General features: G+C 43.2%; 1 protein-coding gene across 8 annotated transcripts in view; it reads right to left on the reverse strand.

Moving 5' to 3' along the window:
* The window catches only part of ANKIB1 (ankyrin repeat and IBR domain containing 1), a 280,095-nt gene that overhangs the window by 150,803 nt on the left and 112,485 nt on the right, over window positions 1-16,807 (reverse strand). For all 8 annotated transcript variants that reach the window (XM_033931149.1, XM_033931147.1, XM_033931152.1 and 5 more), the window contains exon 7: window positions 8,351-8,439. In XM_033931149.1, coding sequence (XP_033787040.1) covers window positions 8,351-8,439 — 89 coding nt within the window. The remainder of the gene's footprint in view (window positions 1-8,350; window positions 8,440-16,807) is intronic.

Raw genomic sequence — 16,807 nt, forward strand, 5'->3', positions numbered from 1 at the left:
TGAAGAGTAAACTGCATATCTTCTCTCCTCTTCCAAACCCATTACCTGCTTCTCTGATCCAATTCCCACCCACCTACTCAGCACTATCTCTCCCATTGTCATCCCTCCTATCTGTCAGATCCTCAACCTATCACTCTCCATTTCCAATTGTTCACTATGTCTTCAAACATGCCATAGTTACTACCCTCCTTAAAAACCCTCTTTAGACCTACATGTCCCTCCAACTATCACCCCATCTTCTTCCTCCCCTTCTTATCCAAACTACTTGAATGTGCTGTCCAACGCTGTTACCTGGACTTCCTTTCATCTCAAGCTATTCTTGACCCACTCCAATCAGGCTTTCGCCCACTGCATTCCATGGCAACTGCTCTGGCTAAAGTTTTCCAGACCTGTTCCTGGCTAGATCCAAAGGCCTCAACTCTATCTTCACACTTCTCGATTTATCTGCTGCTTTCAACACTGTTGACCACTACCAACTCCTTGATAGACTGTCCTCACTGGGAATCCAGAGTTCTGTTCCCTCCTAGTTTTCTTCCTCTTTTTTCCATCACACTTTCAGTATATGCAACAGTGTATCCTCCTCCACTGCTATCTTATCAATCAGTGTACCTCAAGGCTCTGTATTGAGACCTCTCCTTTTCTCTATCTATACCCACTCCTTCATTGCAAAGATCTCCTCCCATGGTTTTCAGTATCATCTCTATGCTGATGACTCCTAGATCTACCTCTCTACACCAGGTATCTCTACAGGAATCCAGGCCTAACTCTCAGCCTGCCTGTCTAACATTGCCACCTGGATGTCTCACTGCTGTTTAAAACAGAATATGGCCAAGACTGAGCTCCTTACCTTTTCACCTAAACACACATCCCCTTCCTTCAATCTCTATTTAGGTAGACAACACTCTCCTCAGATCTCAACCTCGGGACAGTCTTCAACTCCTCTCTCTCCTTCTCCACTCGGATTCAACCGCTAAAGCCAGTTTCTTCTTATTCTATAATATTACTAAAATCTGCTCTCTCCTTTACAAGCACACTACCAAAATCCTTAACCACACTCTTATCAACTGTCACTTAGATTACTGCAACTTGTTCTCTCAGGTCTTCTGCTCAACCATCTTCAATCTGTTCAAAATTCTGTTGCACGACTTATATTCCCAAGAGCGGCCATACTCACATTACTCCTCTCCTTAAGTCACTTCATTGGCTCCCCATCCATTTCCAAATACAATTCAAACTCCTCTTAAAGACCTACAAGTGTATTCACTCTGCAACTCTTCAATATCTGTCCTCACGCATCTTCCCCTATGCTTCCTCCAGTGAACTCCATTCATTGTATCCTTCTCCTCCATTGCAAACTCTGTGCCTTCTATCTTGCTGCATTGTATGCCTGGAATAGACAGTCATTAAATCAGGCTCCATCTCTAGCAGTATTCAAATCCAAGCTAAAAGCACACTTTTTTGAGACCGCTTTCAACTCCTAACTCCCATTCACCTAAGATACCTACGTCCATCCTATCATTCTCTCTGCGAGAAACTCCCCAATCCCTATATGTCCTCTCTGTCCAAATTAGATTGCAAGTTCTTCTGAGCAGGGACTGTCTATTATGTGTTAAATGTAGAGAGCTGTGTTCACTTTTCAGTGCTACAGAAATGATAAACAGCAGTAGTAGTAATAATATTGTAAAATCTCAGGTGCAGACACACAAAAAAATGCAAGTTGTGGATCACTGGTGAATTTGTAGCCTCGTTGGGTAGAGTAAAGCAAATTATATAATTTGTTTATGTAAAAGCAAGCATGTTGCTGAAAATTCCTTCCTCTGTGCTATTTTCATACAGAAATCTGGAATGCAGAGTATTTTTGCATTTTCTTTTTTTTTTTTTTTTTTAATCTTTATTCCTTTTTATTTCTTTCAACAAGTGTACAATATTATTACAATTAATTCACATAACTCACTTGACATTCTTAAACAATATTATTATACATGTTTTAATACCCCCCATCCACCTCCCATCCCTTCCCATATCAACAAAATATTTCGTCCAAACTTATACATACTTATATATCCCTCTTTCATAATACAATTAATCTTACATTAAATCTAGAATATTTTTGCATTTTCATAACTGAAAGGGCCCTTAGCTCGCAATGTGCACAATATCTTCATTTTGTGGGCATAAATTAAGAGTTTAAAAATCAGTACTCTCAGTTGAGAAGATGGAGACCCTTGAGGTCTTAATCGGTGTGTGTGCTCTACTCACATAAGGCCTGCTGTCAATTGAAGCTAACGGGACTGTAATAACAATTGCTTCAGGAACCCTTGTAACTCAATGTCTCAAATGGACATGGGGAGCACAACCAGCCTAAGATTACAGCAGTGACATAAGCAATTTTCTAATTCATTGATCTTATCCTCTAAATGTAGTTTTATTTTCATGCTTGCCTGGACTTCCTGAGCTTGGTTTACTTTGCTCTCCAGATTCAACACACTCTACTGATAAGATAGAAAGTCAGACTGAAACTGTTCAAATGTCTCATCAATAGTATCAATTTTATCTAAGATTTTTTTGTAACTGATCTCCCATGGTGGCTTTTACTGCCACTTTCACATTCACCATTATTTCCTCTACCCATGCCAAGCTGAGACTTGGCACGCTTCCTGGCTCTGCCTCCTCCCATCTTGATGTTTGGCATCTGACTCCTTTCCTTTTCTTTTCGCGGCGGTTTAGAAGTCATCGCAGGTATAGACATCTTTAATACTGACTGGCCGAAGTGCTCATCCCGTCTGGAGAAAGATTCCAGAAAGTAATGAGAGGTGAATGTGTGAACCGAGGACCAGGTGGCAGCTTTACATATTTCCTCAATAGGGGTAGATCAAAGGAAAGCTACTGAAGCTGCCATAGCTCTGACTTTATGGGCTGTGACACGACTCTCCAGTTGCAGTCCAGCCTGAGCATAACAGAACGATATACAGGAAACTAACCAGTTGGAAATCGTTCTCTTGGAAATAGGATGCCCCAATTTGATAGGATCACAGGAGACGAAAAGTTGAGATGATTTATGGGGCTTTGTTCTGTTGAGATAGTAGGCCAAATCTCGCTTGCAATCCAGAGTATGAAGAGCTGCTTCTCCTGAGTGAGAATGAGACTTAGGAAAAAATACTGGAAGCACGATTGATTGATTGATTGAGATAAAATTCCACGACAACTTTCAGCAGAAACTTTGGATGTGTGTGAAGGACCAAGTTGTCATGGTGGAAAACAGTGAATGATGGGTCTGTCACTAATGCTTGAAGTTCACTTACTCTTCTGGCAGAATTAAGTGAAATAAGAAAAACAACTTTCCAGGTAAGATACTTGAGATAAGCCATAGACATTGGTTCAAATGGAGGCTTCATCAATTTAGCAAGAACCACATTAAGGTCCCAGACTATTGGAGGAGGTAGTTTCACATTGAAAAGACCTTTCATAAATCTGGAGACCAAAGGATGAGAAGTGAGGGGTTTACCCTCCATTGGTTGGTGAAAAACTGTAATAGTGCCAAGATGGACTCGAATGGATGTAGACTTGAGCCCTGATACAGACAAATGAAGAAGGTAATCCAGAACTAGTAAAACTGAAATGGATTGCGGATCATAATGATGACAAAGATACCAGGAGGAAAAATGAGTCTACTCCTGCTGAAAACATTGTTGAGTGGCAGATTTCCTGGAGGCTTCTAGAATAAGTCTCACTGGCTGAGAGAGGCGGAATTCAGCTGCATTCAGCCCGAGAGATACCAAGCTGTCGGGTGCAGAGACTGAAGGTTGGAATGTAGAAGTGTATCTTGACTCTGTGTAAGAAGAGATGGAAATATCGGCAGAAGCATTGGCTCCCTGGTACTGAACTGAAGTAGAAGGGAGAAACAAGGCCGCCTGGGCCACCAAGAAGCTATGAGAATCATGGTAGCGGCCTCCTGCTTGACTGACAAGAGTCTTTAGAATGAGAGGAGTAGGTGGAAACGCGTAGAGAAACTTGCATGTCCAATCCAGTAGAAATGCATCTGCCTCCAGTCGGTGAGGTGAGCAAAGTCTGAAGCAGAACTGGAGCAACTTCTTGTTGTAGGGAGATGCAAACAAGTCCACTTGAGGAGTGCCCCACTGAACAAAGATTGGATGGAGAGCTGCAGAGTTGAGCATCCTTTCATGAGGTTTAAGAATTCTGCTGAGCTTGTCTGCTAAGTAATTCTGTTCCCCCTGCATGTAGACTGCCCTGAGGTAGATTTTCCGAGCAGTTGCCCAAAGCCAAATCTTTTGTGCTTCCTGGAAAAGAAGGAGAGATCCTGTGCCTCCTTGCTTGTTTATATAGTACATTGCTACTTGACTATCCATACGTAGCAAGAGGACTTGATTGACTATTAGATGCTGGAAAGCTTTGTGAGCATAATAAATCGTTCTGAGCTCCAGAAGATTGATATGAAACTTCTGCTCTTTGGTGGACCAATGCCCTTGAGTCTGCAGACCATACAGATGTGCCCCACAGGCATAAGTTGACACATCTCTGGTCAAAACTTTGTGATGAGGAGTTATGTGAAAAAGCAGACCTCTGGAGAGATTGGATGAAATCATCCACCACTGCAGTGACTGTCGAAGAGACAATGTTACAGAAATGTGTTGAGAGAGGGGATCTGTCGCTTGGGACTACTGTGAGGCTAAAGCCCATTGAGGTGTTCTGAGATGGAGCTTTGCCAGAGGAGTCATGTGGGCCGTAGATGCCATATGACCCAGAAGAACCATCATTCCTGTGGCTGATATGGATTGGAGCTGGCCCACTTGATGACAAAGCTGAATCAGCGTGTTTTGATGATCCTGAGGAAGGAATGCTCGCATCTGAGTAGTGTCTAAAAGTGCTCCTATAAATTGAAGCCTTTGAGACTGAAGAAGCTGTGACTTGGGGAAGTTGATCTCAAATCCCAAGTTCTGGAGAAATAAGATGTGCGCTAGAACAACATCTTGACAGGAAGGTTCTTTGAGCCAGTCATCTACATACAGAAAAACCTGAAGACCCTGAGAGCAAGGCCACTGTTATCACAACCAGACACTTCCTGAAGACTCTGGGAGAAGATGCCAGGCCAAATGGTAGGACCCTGTACTGATAGTGATGACAAGCCACTTGAAATTTGATATATTTTGGGAAGCCTGGTGAATTGGGATATGAGTGTAGGCTTCCTTTAGATCCAGAGAGCAAAGCCAATTCTTGTGAGCCAAGAGGGGATATAGAGTGGCTAGAGATAGCATTCAAAATTTTTCTCTGACCAGAAACTTGTTGAGGGCTCTGAGATCTAAGATTGGTCGCAGACCTCCTTTCTTCTTCTGCACTAGAAAATAGCGGGAGTAAAACCTTAGGGTTTTGATGATCTACAAGAACATCTTCGATGGCACTGAGAAGAAGAAGGGATTGAACCTCCTGAAGAAGAGAGGACTGTTGAGGGTTGAAAGCAGACTCTCTTGGAGGATGATCTGGAGGAAGGGCAGTGAAATGTAAAGAGTACCCCTCCTGAATGATCTGCAGCACCCAAAAATTGGAGGTGATGAGCTCCCAACAATGGACATAAAGTTGAAGACGCCTTCTGACTGGCTAAGGAAGAAGTTGAATTAAGGGAATTGAAGCTATGCTCTCCAGTAACATCTCAAAAAGACTGAGTTGATTTGGCAGGAGCAGCAGGCTGGATCTTGGGAGGACTTTGCTGCTTTTGCTTCTTCTGTGAGGCCATACTGGAGCAGAGGCTTTAGCAGAAAAACACCTCTGTTATGACGAAGCAGGCTTGAAAGGTCTCGATGATAAGGATTTTCTCTTGGGTTTAATCAAGGTGTCCCATTAAGTTTCATGAGCTGAGAGATTTTGAGTTGCAGTATCCACCGAATCCCCAAAAAGCTGGTCTCCCAAGCAAGTCACATTGGCTAGTCTGTTCTGATGGTTTACATCCATGTCAGAGACTCTAAGCCACAGTAGCCTCCTTGTGGCTACAGACATGGAAGAGGCTCTGGACGAGAGTTCAAAGATGTCATAGGCCGAACGCACCATATACTTCCACAATTGCAGAACAGTGCCGGTGAGGTGTTGGAAACCCTTCAACTTAAAGGCAGGAATGTATTTGTTATATGTAGAAAACTGCTTCATAAAGTGTTTCAAATAGCAGGAGAAGTACAAATTATAGTTGACAGCTCTACTAGCCAACATGTAATTCTGGTAGAGCCGCTGACCAAATTTATCTATAGTGTGGCCCTCCCTACTAGGAGGAACCGATGCATAAACATCTGAAGAAGCAGACTTTTTCAAAGTAGACTATACTACCAGGGATTGATGAGGGAGTTAAGGTTTATCAAATCCCGGGAGAGAAATTATCTTGTAGAGAGACTTCCAGTTTCCTAGGAGCCACTAGTACAGAAAGTGGTGATTCCAGATTTTTGTAAAAAGTCTCTCTTAAGATCCCATGCAAAGGGAGCTTGAGCATCTCCTTTGGAGGATGATCATAACCTAAAGTTTCGAGATACTCCTTACTGTACTTGGAATCAGCCTCCAGTTGCACTGAAAGATCCTTTCCCATTTGTTGTATAAATCTAGTGAAAGAGAGCTTTTCGGTGGGAGAAGTAGCTCTAGCTGGAGAACGCCTACGAGAGTTTGATGCAGGAGAATCATTAGCATCGGTAGTAGATGGAGATGGATCAGCATTGGAGTCTTCCTGCAAGTCAGAGTCCTGCAGCAGGGAAGGAGAATGGTGCTTCGACTGGCGTCGGTCCAGTGTCGAGGTCTCAGAATGTTTTCTCTTTCAACATACCTTCCCTGACTTGATGGAGCTCCTGTCAGAGTGCCTGGAACAGGACGTAAGACGATGAGCAGATAGGGACCAATGCTTAGAAGACCAATGCTTCGGTGCCAGAGTGGAAGGACTGGATCGATGTGTCGAGTCCCTGGGACTCACCGATGGAGCATCGACAGTGCCGGGGATCCTGGCAATGTTAGGTGCAGTCTGGACTGGTACAGGAGGAATCAGTGTTGGGAGTAGCAATTGAAATTGGTCCCTGAGCTCGAATTTCTGCCTCAAAGTAAGCATCGGTACCTGGGCTTTGTCACTGGTACCACAGATGCTGCGACACGTTCTGGAGAGGATGACTCTGATGACAAAGCACCTCTCAATAATGGAATTGGTCACTGAAGGGACTTGCTCTTGGTCGGCATGAATTTGCTCGATGCTGGTGACTTCAATGTAGTCGGTGTCACCGGTGTATCTCCTTCCATGGTGACATCAAAGAGTCTTTCTTGTTGAAGAATACAACTCTCGATGGTATGCTTTTGTAAGGAAGAGCAGCGCTTATAAGTTTGAACATGGTGCGCGAGATCCAAACACTGCAGGCACCAGCTATGAGTGTCTGTTAACATTATAGTGCGAAAACAACAACCACACTTTTTAAATCCTGTCAGAGGGCGTGACATGGATGGAAAGACCGCCTCATCCAAATAAAACTTGATGGCTGAGACTGTACCGAAGGCCCCACTGGGCCAAAACCCGCAGATGGCGGAAAAGAAAAAAAAATCTATTTTTAAAAAATTCTCTATATAAGGAAGAAAATAAAGAAAAAGAGGATAAAAGAAATAAACGTGAGAGCAGGACGGCAAGAAAAAATTAAATGACCCTTGAAACGCGACTTCTTAGCTCCCTGGAAAACTAAGAACTGAGGGACCTCGCGCTTAAGTCGGGCGGGAAGGTATTCACGCATGCATATTGCGGGCTATTGTGAACTTTCTGAAATCTTAGTGGAGATGCACTTTTGAAGTGTCCTTACTGGGCCTCTGTTGGTGATGTCACCCACAAGTGAGAACATGCTGCCTGCTTGTCCTGGGATAAAATATATTCTATATATAATTCTATTAGCAGCTTCAAAGCATTTAGAGCTCTGGGCCGCGGTAGAAACCTCTACCGTGGCTTAGTAAAAGGGAGAGAAAGGTGATATTATTTACACACAAGATATTTATATGAACCCATACATGAATTTATTCTTGTCCCTCCTATAGTGTATCTAGTAAATAAATATTAATTGAATTATAGATGTGGTACAGTAGAAGCCAGCTTTGTGGGTGCCAATGATTGCTGAGAATTCCCAATATTGAACAAGCTCCTTCATTATGTCCAGGAAGGGATGGTTTTTATTGTGTTTGGCACTCCCAATCATTTTGAAATGATAACATCTATGTGCAGTACACAGAAAAATTGTCCCTGAATTAGTAAATTTAGCCAAAGGGAAGAAGAAGAGTTCATGTCCAATGCTGTAAAGTCATGCCTCAAAAGCAAGTCAAACTAAAATATTGTACTCACGCCTCCCAGCATGTTCTGCAAAAATCATGTCCACAAGGAATATCCACTGGATCTTCAAAAACAGATATATTGCACATGCAAATACCACACTGTATAAAAACAAAAAACAAAACTGGTTAACAATTTTTATTACTTTGCCTTGAAACCAAATGTACATGCTTGCAACTATTTTATGTGTATTTAGTAATTGCTACTGACTTCTGAAGAAAAGGCATTAATTAGGGTTTGAGGTCTCTCTGATCACTTGATTTTTTCCTCTATTCTGCTTGTGGGACAGAAATTAATGGAAGATTAGGTTTTTACCTTTGATAATCTTTTCTGTTAGTCCCTGTAGGATTCCATATGCTAGGTGTTCAAGCTCAACCCGCAATCCAGGAGTTGCAGAAATCCAATACTTTTCTGAGCACATGCTCCTCTCCCTTAGACTGAGAATTAGAGCCATATACAGTTGAATCCCAAAGCCAAGCAACATACCTGAACAAATCCATGACAATGGGGGTATGGGGGCAGATCCCCAGCATCTTAATAATAATAATAATAATAACTTTATTTTTGTATACCGCAGTACCAGAATAGTTCAGAGCGGTTTACATGACAAGAGACTGTACATCTACAGCGAAATTTACAAATAAGTCTTAATTTCTGAGCTGCTCTGTTCTGCAAAACATGAAACAGGTAATAAACAGGCACAAAGGTAATGCAGAAAAACATTGAAGAACAATGTAGAACTAACCTGTTGTGTGCAATGAGCACCCACATGAGACAGCCTTCAGTTAAGCATGCTCACAGAAGTGGAAAACTCCCCACAGGATCCATCAACTGGCTGGAAAGTTTTCAAGCCTGCAAGGAAAATAAATCGAGGCAGAAAGTAGGTGGCTATTCCAAACAACTGAGCATACACATTGAGGGCGGCTCGTATGGAATTCTACTTGGACTAACAGAAAGATGATTATCAAAGGTAAAAACCTAATCTTCCATTCTGTTATGTCCCATTCGGATTCCATAAGCTAAGTGACATACCAAAGCAATGGTAGCAGCTAGGGAGGTACAGATAAGTCTACCCTTAACGAGGTCCCCACAAAAAATGGCATCCAAGCAAGCCGCCATTTCATCTGCATGAATCGCGTAAGACTCCGACCATAACACAGCAACACTGCTAATCAATTGGGCCCTAAGAGAAACCAGTGGCTGCTTGCTGTGGGTGATGTAAAATGAGGAAAATGGCCAGTCGAACCCATTGAGCGATAGAGGACTTGAACGCCAGCCAACCATGGCAAGACGCAGAACTCAGGGTAAAGAGGTGATTAGACAACTGGAAATTATTAGTCTTCTCCAAATAGTGGAGCAAGACTCTCCTGACATTTAACTTGCACAAGATCTGATCCTATCACTCCGAGCCTGAGAAAGGAAACGCAGGCAAACAAACCTCCTGGTTGACACGGAAGGTGGAATCCACCTTCGGTAGAAAGGAATGTACAAGTAAGGAGAACTCCTGCATCTGATTTACTGAGAAAGGGTTCCCTGCATGAAAGAGTCTGAAGCACTAAAATACTTTGTGCGGAGACAATGACAGCCAGAAGGACAGTCTTGATCGTAAGATTCAGAACAGTAGCTGCCAACAGCGTTTGAATGGGGCTTTCCAAGAGCCCTAAAGAATGATGTTAAGATTCCACTAAGGGAAAGGATGATGCAAGGGAGGCCACAAATGAAGCACCCCTCGACTCTGGGCAAATCTGGATGAGCAATAAGCGAACTACAGCCTCTGTGTGCTTGGAAGCATGAAAACCCTGCACCCTGAACTTAAAGGGATGCCACTAGGAAAACCCTTCTCTATGTCTGCCGGAATAAAAAATAGGACTACCAAAATGGGAGCCCTATCAGGTTCTACCTAGCCCATAGCACACCACTGTGGAAAGCCTTCCAGGCTTTGGCAGAAAAAGCCATAGTAGAGGGCGTCTTTAATCACAAAAGTGTTGAGATGACTACATCTTAAGAACCGCGCTTTATCAAGGCTGCCCTGGTGGAGATTCTCCCCCTGAAGCCACCAGCCCAAACTGCTGCGAGCTGGTACCGCCAGAGAAGTGGCAGCTGAAGAGGATGACACTATGGAGACCACTGAGACAGGAAGAACTGCTGAAAAGGGCACATGTGCACTCTGGTCCAGGGAACCGCCTTCAAGGAGGCTGTCATGGACTCCCATCACCTGCAGACAAGGCCAGGCTGTGGAAGCTGGACAGTCTAGGAGATTTCTGATATGGAGCCAAAGTTTGTGTCCACATGCTTTGGGAAGAATCACACGACCCTGCCGGGTATCAAAGAGAAAGCCCAGAGATTCCAAGGACTGGGATGGCATCAAGTGGCTGTTCCAGAAGTTGACAATCCAACCTAAAGTCTATAGCAGAGACACTACCATTTCCACCGCAATTTTAAACTCCTGTTGAAACAGAGCCTGGATCAACCAATCATCCAAGTAAGGAGGAGCCAGGACACCCTGCCGGCGGAGCCGTCACAACTACCATAATTTTGTTGAAAGCACGGGGTGCGGGCGTGAGCCAAAAGGCAGAGTTGTGAACTGGAAATGCTGTTGCAGAAAATGGAAATACAGAATCTGCGATGCTCCAGAAATATTGAAATATGGAGGAAAGCCTCCACGAAATCAAAGGACGCTAGAATTCCCCTGGAGACAACAGCAATGACTGTGTCCCCAGCTTTCATTTGGAAATAAACACTGCACAGGAAGCGACAGATATGAAATCCAGAACAGGCCTCCAGTCCGCCAATCATATTTTGGCATGATGAAGTATAAAGAGTATCTGCCGAAGTCTATTCCATGTTATGGAACAGGTACTAGTGCTGGAATGTCAAAGAGATGCTGCAAAGTAGTGCAAACCTGTGACTCCTTTTCCGGTTGACCTGCTGGTGAGTCCAGAAACGAATCTAGAGGCAAGCAAAAGAAATCCTTCTTGTGCCCCTCCCGAATGATGTCCAGCAGCAATTTATCTGAGGACATGCGAGTCCACTCCTAATAAAACTGAGCTAGATGGCCCTCTGGAGGGCTGTTTAGGAGCATTAGCTGCCCGAGATCCAGAAAGAGCAGCCTGGGCCTCCTATTGTCCTGTAAACAGACTAAGAAGCTGTGTGTGGGATGGAAAAAGAAGGAGATTTATTTATTTTTTTCTCTTTCAGAAACCCAGTAGTAAAAGGGTGGACAAATCTATGCATAAAAGGGTGGACAAATCTATGCATAAAAGGCTTGCTGATGGAGGGGTCCTCAGCCAAAACCAAACTCTCAGGGTGACCGTGTGGACTAGTCCCATCAAGGGTATCAGCCGAATCTAAAATAAAAAGAAGTCAGGAGACAAAAGTGGTATAATATCTGAATTACATAATGCAATCAAGCTCTGCCATAGCTGGATGAGAGGGCTCCTGATAAGGGACCTCTGCCACTGGTGCAACTGGGTTAGAAGAAATCGACATGCCCGGCGGCTGCACCCAACGAGCTGGGTCCATAGAATACATTTTCCAGAGGAGCTGAAAAAAAGTCCAGTGAAAATTCACACAGTGAGCACTGCAGGGCCCTCCTGAGGCACTCACACTGTGCCAAAACAGTCCCCAGACTTGGAACGCAGGTGTTTGATGCCAAACTCCAGAACGGCCTCTGGGCGAGATATTTCCCCGAAATTGTGGACCCAGGCCAGCTCCCCAGCCCTGGAGGATCTGAAGGAGGTGAAGCCTGAAGCTCCTGCCCCCTCCACAAGTGTGCTATGTCAAGCAGTATATGGTCACAGATTCGGCACAACCAAGGCATACATTCGACAGATTAGGGGCTGAGGAGTCCATCCCAAATGATTTTAATCAAACCGAGGGATTTGAGGCACAAATAAAACTGAGAAAAAGATTGATTAAAATGCTAGATGGCTGTCGCTGACAAATTTGTGCCAAAAACGGCAAAAATAAACAAAATCCAAAAATAAAAAATATCAATTTGGGGTCTGAGGAGGTGGGGGACCTGAACCCTACTCTCAGAAACTGAAAAAACGGTTTTTAAAATGTTGAACAAGCCATCCCCGAAGTTTCCATAGAAAATAATGGAATGTTACTCATAGTTCTGCAGTGACAGCCTGTCAGCTCTTTCACATTAGCAACTGAATGGGGGAAAATGATTTTATGCCTCAGAAACTGCTCCAAAATGACCAGACGAAGATCTTTGGACTGCCAGTCAGCCGGACACTGACTGTAACTTCTGCCCAACAGATCTTCGCCATGCGATCAGGGTCAGGAAATGCAGCCTGCATCCTAAAACCCAGGGAAGTTTCCCTCCGGACGCATTCAGCCTGTGCTTAAACACCTGACAAGGTCAGCAGGCAAGCGAAATCCCAAGGTAAAGGACCCCGAGTCCAGGAATGGTGGCACACAGCAGGCTGGCTCCACAGATCTACCAAAGTTTCTGTGTGAAGCAGCAGTCCAAATCCATGGGACTGCATCCTTTCCTCTGACAGAGAACCATTGGAAAGGTGTCACAAGGCACTGAAGCCACTGAAAAAGACAAACTTTAAGCGAAAAAAATAAGAAAAAGAAGCAGAGCAATTTAAAAGACTTCTGCACAGATTGCTTGCAGAAATTGAAACTGTATATGGTTAGCTCTCAGTCTAAAGGGGAGGAGTATATGCTCAGAAAAGTGTTGGATTTCTACAACTCCCGGATTGCAGGTTGGGATTGAACACCTAGCTTATGGAATTCAGAAGTGAAATAACAGAATTTCAAGTTAATGCAGTTCTCCGATTGAACTTAGAATGCAGACAAGGTTAGCAACTAGGCAGGTGAACAAAACAAATCTATAAGAAAGATGCAAGAAAAAGTTGTATAGCATGAAGCACAGTCTAGTATAAGTCTACCTACCAAAATCTTTTTCTTTTACCCTATAAAAGTAAACCATACTAGAATACAATGAGAACGACTTGTAATTTGCGCAAATTATTCATTACTTACGTATTTAGGATTTACTGTATCAGTTTAATTTTACACTGTAAGAACTACCTCAGATCAATGGTTAAAATGGCATAAAATGCTATATTAAATTAAAAGTTTAAATTTGGGCATATGCTCCACCATAAAGCACAGTTACTTACCATAACAGGTGTTATCCAGGGACAGCAGGCAGATATTCTCACTGATGGGTGATGTCACCAACGGAGACCTGGCACACACCACTTTAAAAGTGCATTGCCACTAAGTCTTTAGGAAAGTTTGCGATAGCCCATACTGCGCATGCACGAGTGCCTTCCCACCTGACTTAGGCACACGGTCCCTCAGTTAAGATAAGCCAGCTAAGAAGCCAACCCGGGGAGGTGGGTGGGTTGTGAGAATATCTGCCTGCTGTCCTCAGATTATAACTGTTAAGTAACTGTGCTTTATCTCAGGACAAGCAAGCAGCATATTCTCACTGATGGGTAACCTCCAAGCTAACAAGAATGGGATGGTGGGAGTGATGGCCTTTAGGAAAATAAATTTTGTAATACAGATTGCCCGAAGCAACCATCCCGTCTGGAGAAAGACTCCAGCCAATAGTGAGAAGTGAATGTATGAATGGAGAACCAGGTGGCAGCTTTAGATTTCCTCAATGAGAATAGATCTAAGGAAAGCAACAGAAGGTGCCATAGCTCTAATTTTGTGGGCTGTGACACGACTCTCCAGTGCCAGTCCAGTCTGTGCATAACAGAATGAGATACAGGCAGCCAACCAATTAGAAATCATTCTCTTGGAAACAGGATGCTGCAACTTGTTTGGATCAAATGAGATGAAGGGTTGGGGAGAAGTACAATGAGGCTTTGTCCTGTCGATGTAATAGGCTAAAGCACGTTTACAGTCCAGAGTGTGCAAAGCGGTTTCTCCAGGGTGAGAATGAGGCTTAGGAAAAAACACTGGCAAAACAATCAACTGATTGAGATGAAACTCCGTGACAACATTCGGTAGAAACTTAGGATGCGTGCGTAGAACCACTTTATCATGGATAGCTGTGAAGGATGGATCTGCCACCAACACTTGTAACTCACTGATCCTCCTGGCAGAGGTGAGAGCAATAAGGAAGACAACTTTCCAAGTGAGAAATTTGAGATGAGCTGTGGCCATTGGTTCAAATGGTGGCTTCATTAAACTGGAAAGAACCACATTAAGATCCCAGACGACAGGCTTGAGAGGTGGTTTAACATTTAAAAGTCCTTTCATATATCTGGAGACCAGAGGATGAGCAGTGAGAGGTTTTCCCTCAACTGGTACGTGAAAAGCTGTAATAGCACTGAGATGGACTCTGACAGATGTAGATTTGAGTCCAGAGTCAGACGATGAAGAAGATAATCTAACTCCAAATCTACTGACAAGGAAGTTGGATCGTGATGAAGAAGACACCAGGAAGAAAACCTAGTCCAGTTTTGTTGATAACATTGTTGGGTGGCTGATTTCCTGGAGGCATCAAGAATATGTCGAACAGGCTGAGAGAGATGCAAGTCAGATGGATTCAGCCTGAGAGAAACCAAGCTGTCAGGTGGAATGATTGCAGGCTGGGATGTAGAAGTGTTTCCTGATGCGGAGTATGCAGAGTAGGAAAAACATAAGAACCATTGGAAGGGAAATAAAAATTAGCGATTTTAGGATTCTAGAAGTTGGGGAACCTAGCTCTAACCCCCAAGCAAAAACAAACAAACAAACAAATCAATTTTACAGACCCCTCCCCCCCCCCTGATTTTGCTGTGTGCTAGGAGCTGCAAGTATGGAAGCTGCAAACAACTTACAGGGAGAACCTTTGCCTCAACAAGCCTGGAATCCAGACTGCTTGTGTCTTCTGACTGCCTCTCTGGTCCAACAAACTGGCCAGAGACTTCAACCCCCACCAGATCACGTGCACGCAAACGGGGGAAGGAAAGCAGTCTGCCTCAATCCTGGAAAAGCTGCCATGGTGCCACTCAGCCTTTGCTCAAGCCCACTGTAGATGAACCTGAGGTGAGCCTTGCTCCCAAGGGAATGGTCCCTGAACCCACAAACTGGTAATGTAGGCTGTCCAAATGGGTGCACTGAAAAGCAGTCTGTCTCTTGGAAGGAGACTCTTGACCTCAGAGTCTGCACTCTCCCACAGTCAGAGCTGTCCCACAAGAGAGTTCCTTTGTAGCACTGAAAAGCTTCACAAACAGTAAATGAAAAAGAGAAAATTTAAATAAAAAGAAACACCATCAGAAAAGACAAACTCCTACCATTTTGCATGTTGGAAGACAACAGCCCAGGAAGTGGAGCAAAAGAATGCAAATGAAGCTCTCTACAAGAATTTGCGAGAGATTGACTATCCAGAAAGGTTGACTATCCACAGGTTCAGAAATAGGGTGTCTGTCACACTAGAATGTTTTGGTTTAATAAAACTATTTAAATTGTTAAGTTAATGATTATTTTTCTCCTTTTAATAAAGTACAACAGAAAAGTTGTCCAAATATGAATGATTAACCTATTAAACTGGAGATAGTTCACCTTATATTCATTTCATATTTATTTATCCATGTATTTCTAATAGTATAACCAAATCAGTAATTTTTTTAAAATATAACTGTAATAGGAGTGGAGGAGGTGGCCTAGTGGTTAGTGTTGCTGCCTCAGCACTCTGAAGTTGCGAGTTCAATCCCAGCCTACTCCTTATGACTCTGGGCAAGTTACTTAAAACTCATTTGCCGAAGGTACCAGTTAGATTGTTAGCACGCCAGGACAGACAGGGAAAATTCTTAAGAGTACCTGATAAATATTCAATAAATTGTAAATTGCTTTGGGTGAATCTCTTCATGAAAATGTGGTTAATAATTCTAAAATAAAAATTATACCAGAAAGAATGAGTCTTTTTGTAGAAAACCATGATTTAATTTGAGTGACTAGTAATTTAAATCACTTTAAATCAAATCCACCCTGTTTCAGTGACCTCTTGCCTTCAGACTTCTGTGTCACCATGCATCAAGAATATTAATATAATTAATACTGCAATAAATAATTATATGAAACTATGATTTCAGAACACATCTGTTTTAATTTCAAATCCTTCTCTTACTAATAACATACTTGTAGGTGATTCCTACAATGTCACTGCAAGAATACAACATGAAATATTGTGATGCAGTAAAGCACAGTTACTTACCATAACAGGTGTTATCCGGGGACAGCAGGCAGTTATTCACATGTGGGTGACGTCATCCACAGAGCCCGGTACGAACAAAGGTAAAAGTGTATTGATACTAAGGGTTCCTTTTACAAAGGTGCGCTAGCGTTTTTAGTGCACGCACCAGAATAGCGTGCGCTATCCGAAAAACTACCGCCTGCTCAAGAGGTGGCGGTAGCGGCTAGCATGCGGCAATTTAACGCACGCTACTCCGCGCGTTAAGGCCCTAATGCACTTTTGTAAAAGCAGCCCTAAGTTTTTAGAAACTTTGG

This window comes from Geotrypetes seraphini, chromosome 2 (genome assembly GCF_902459505.1).
Source record: "Geotrypetes seraphini chromosome 2, aGeoSer1.1, whole genome shotgun sequence".
Taxonomy (NCBI): domain Eukaryota; kingdom Metazoa; phylum Chordata; class Amphibia; order Gymnophiona; family Dermophiidae; genus Geotrypetes; species Geotrypetes seraphini.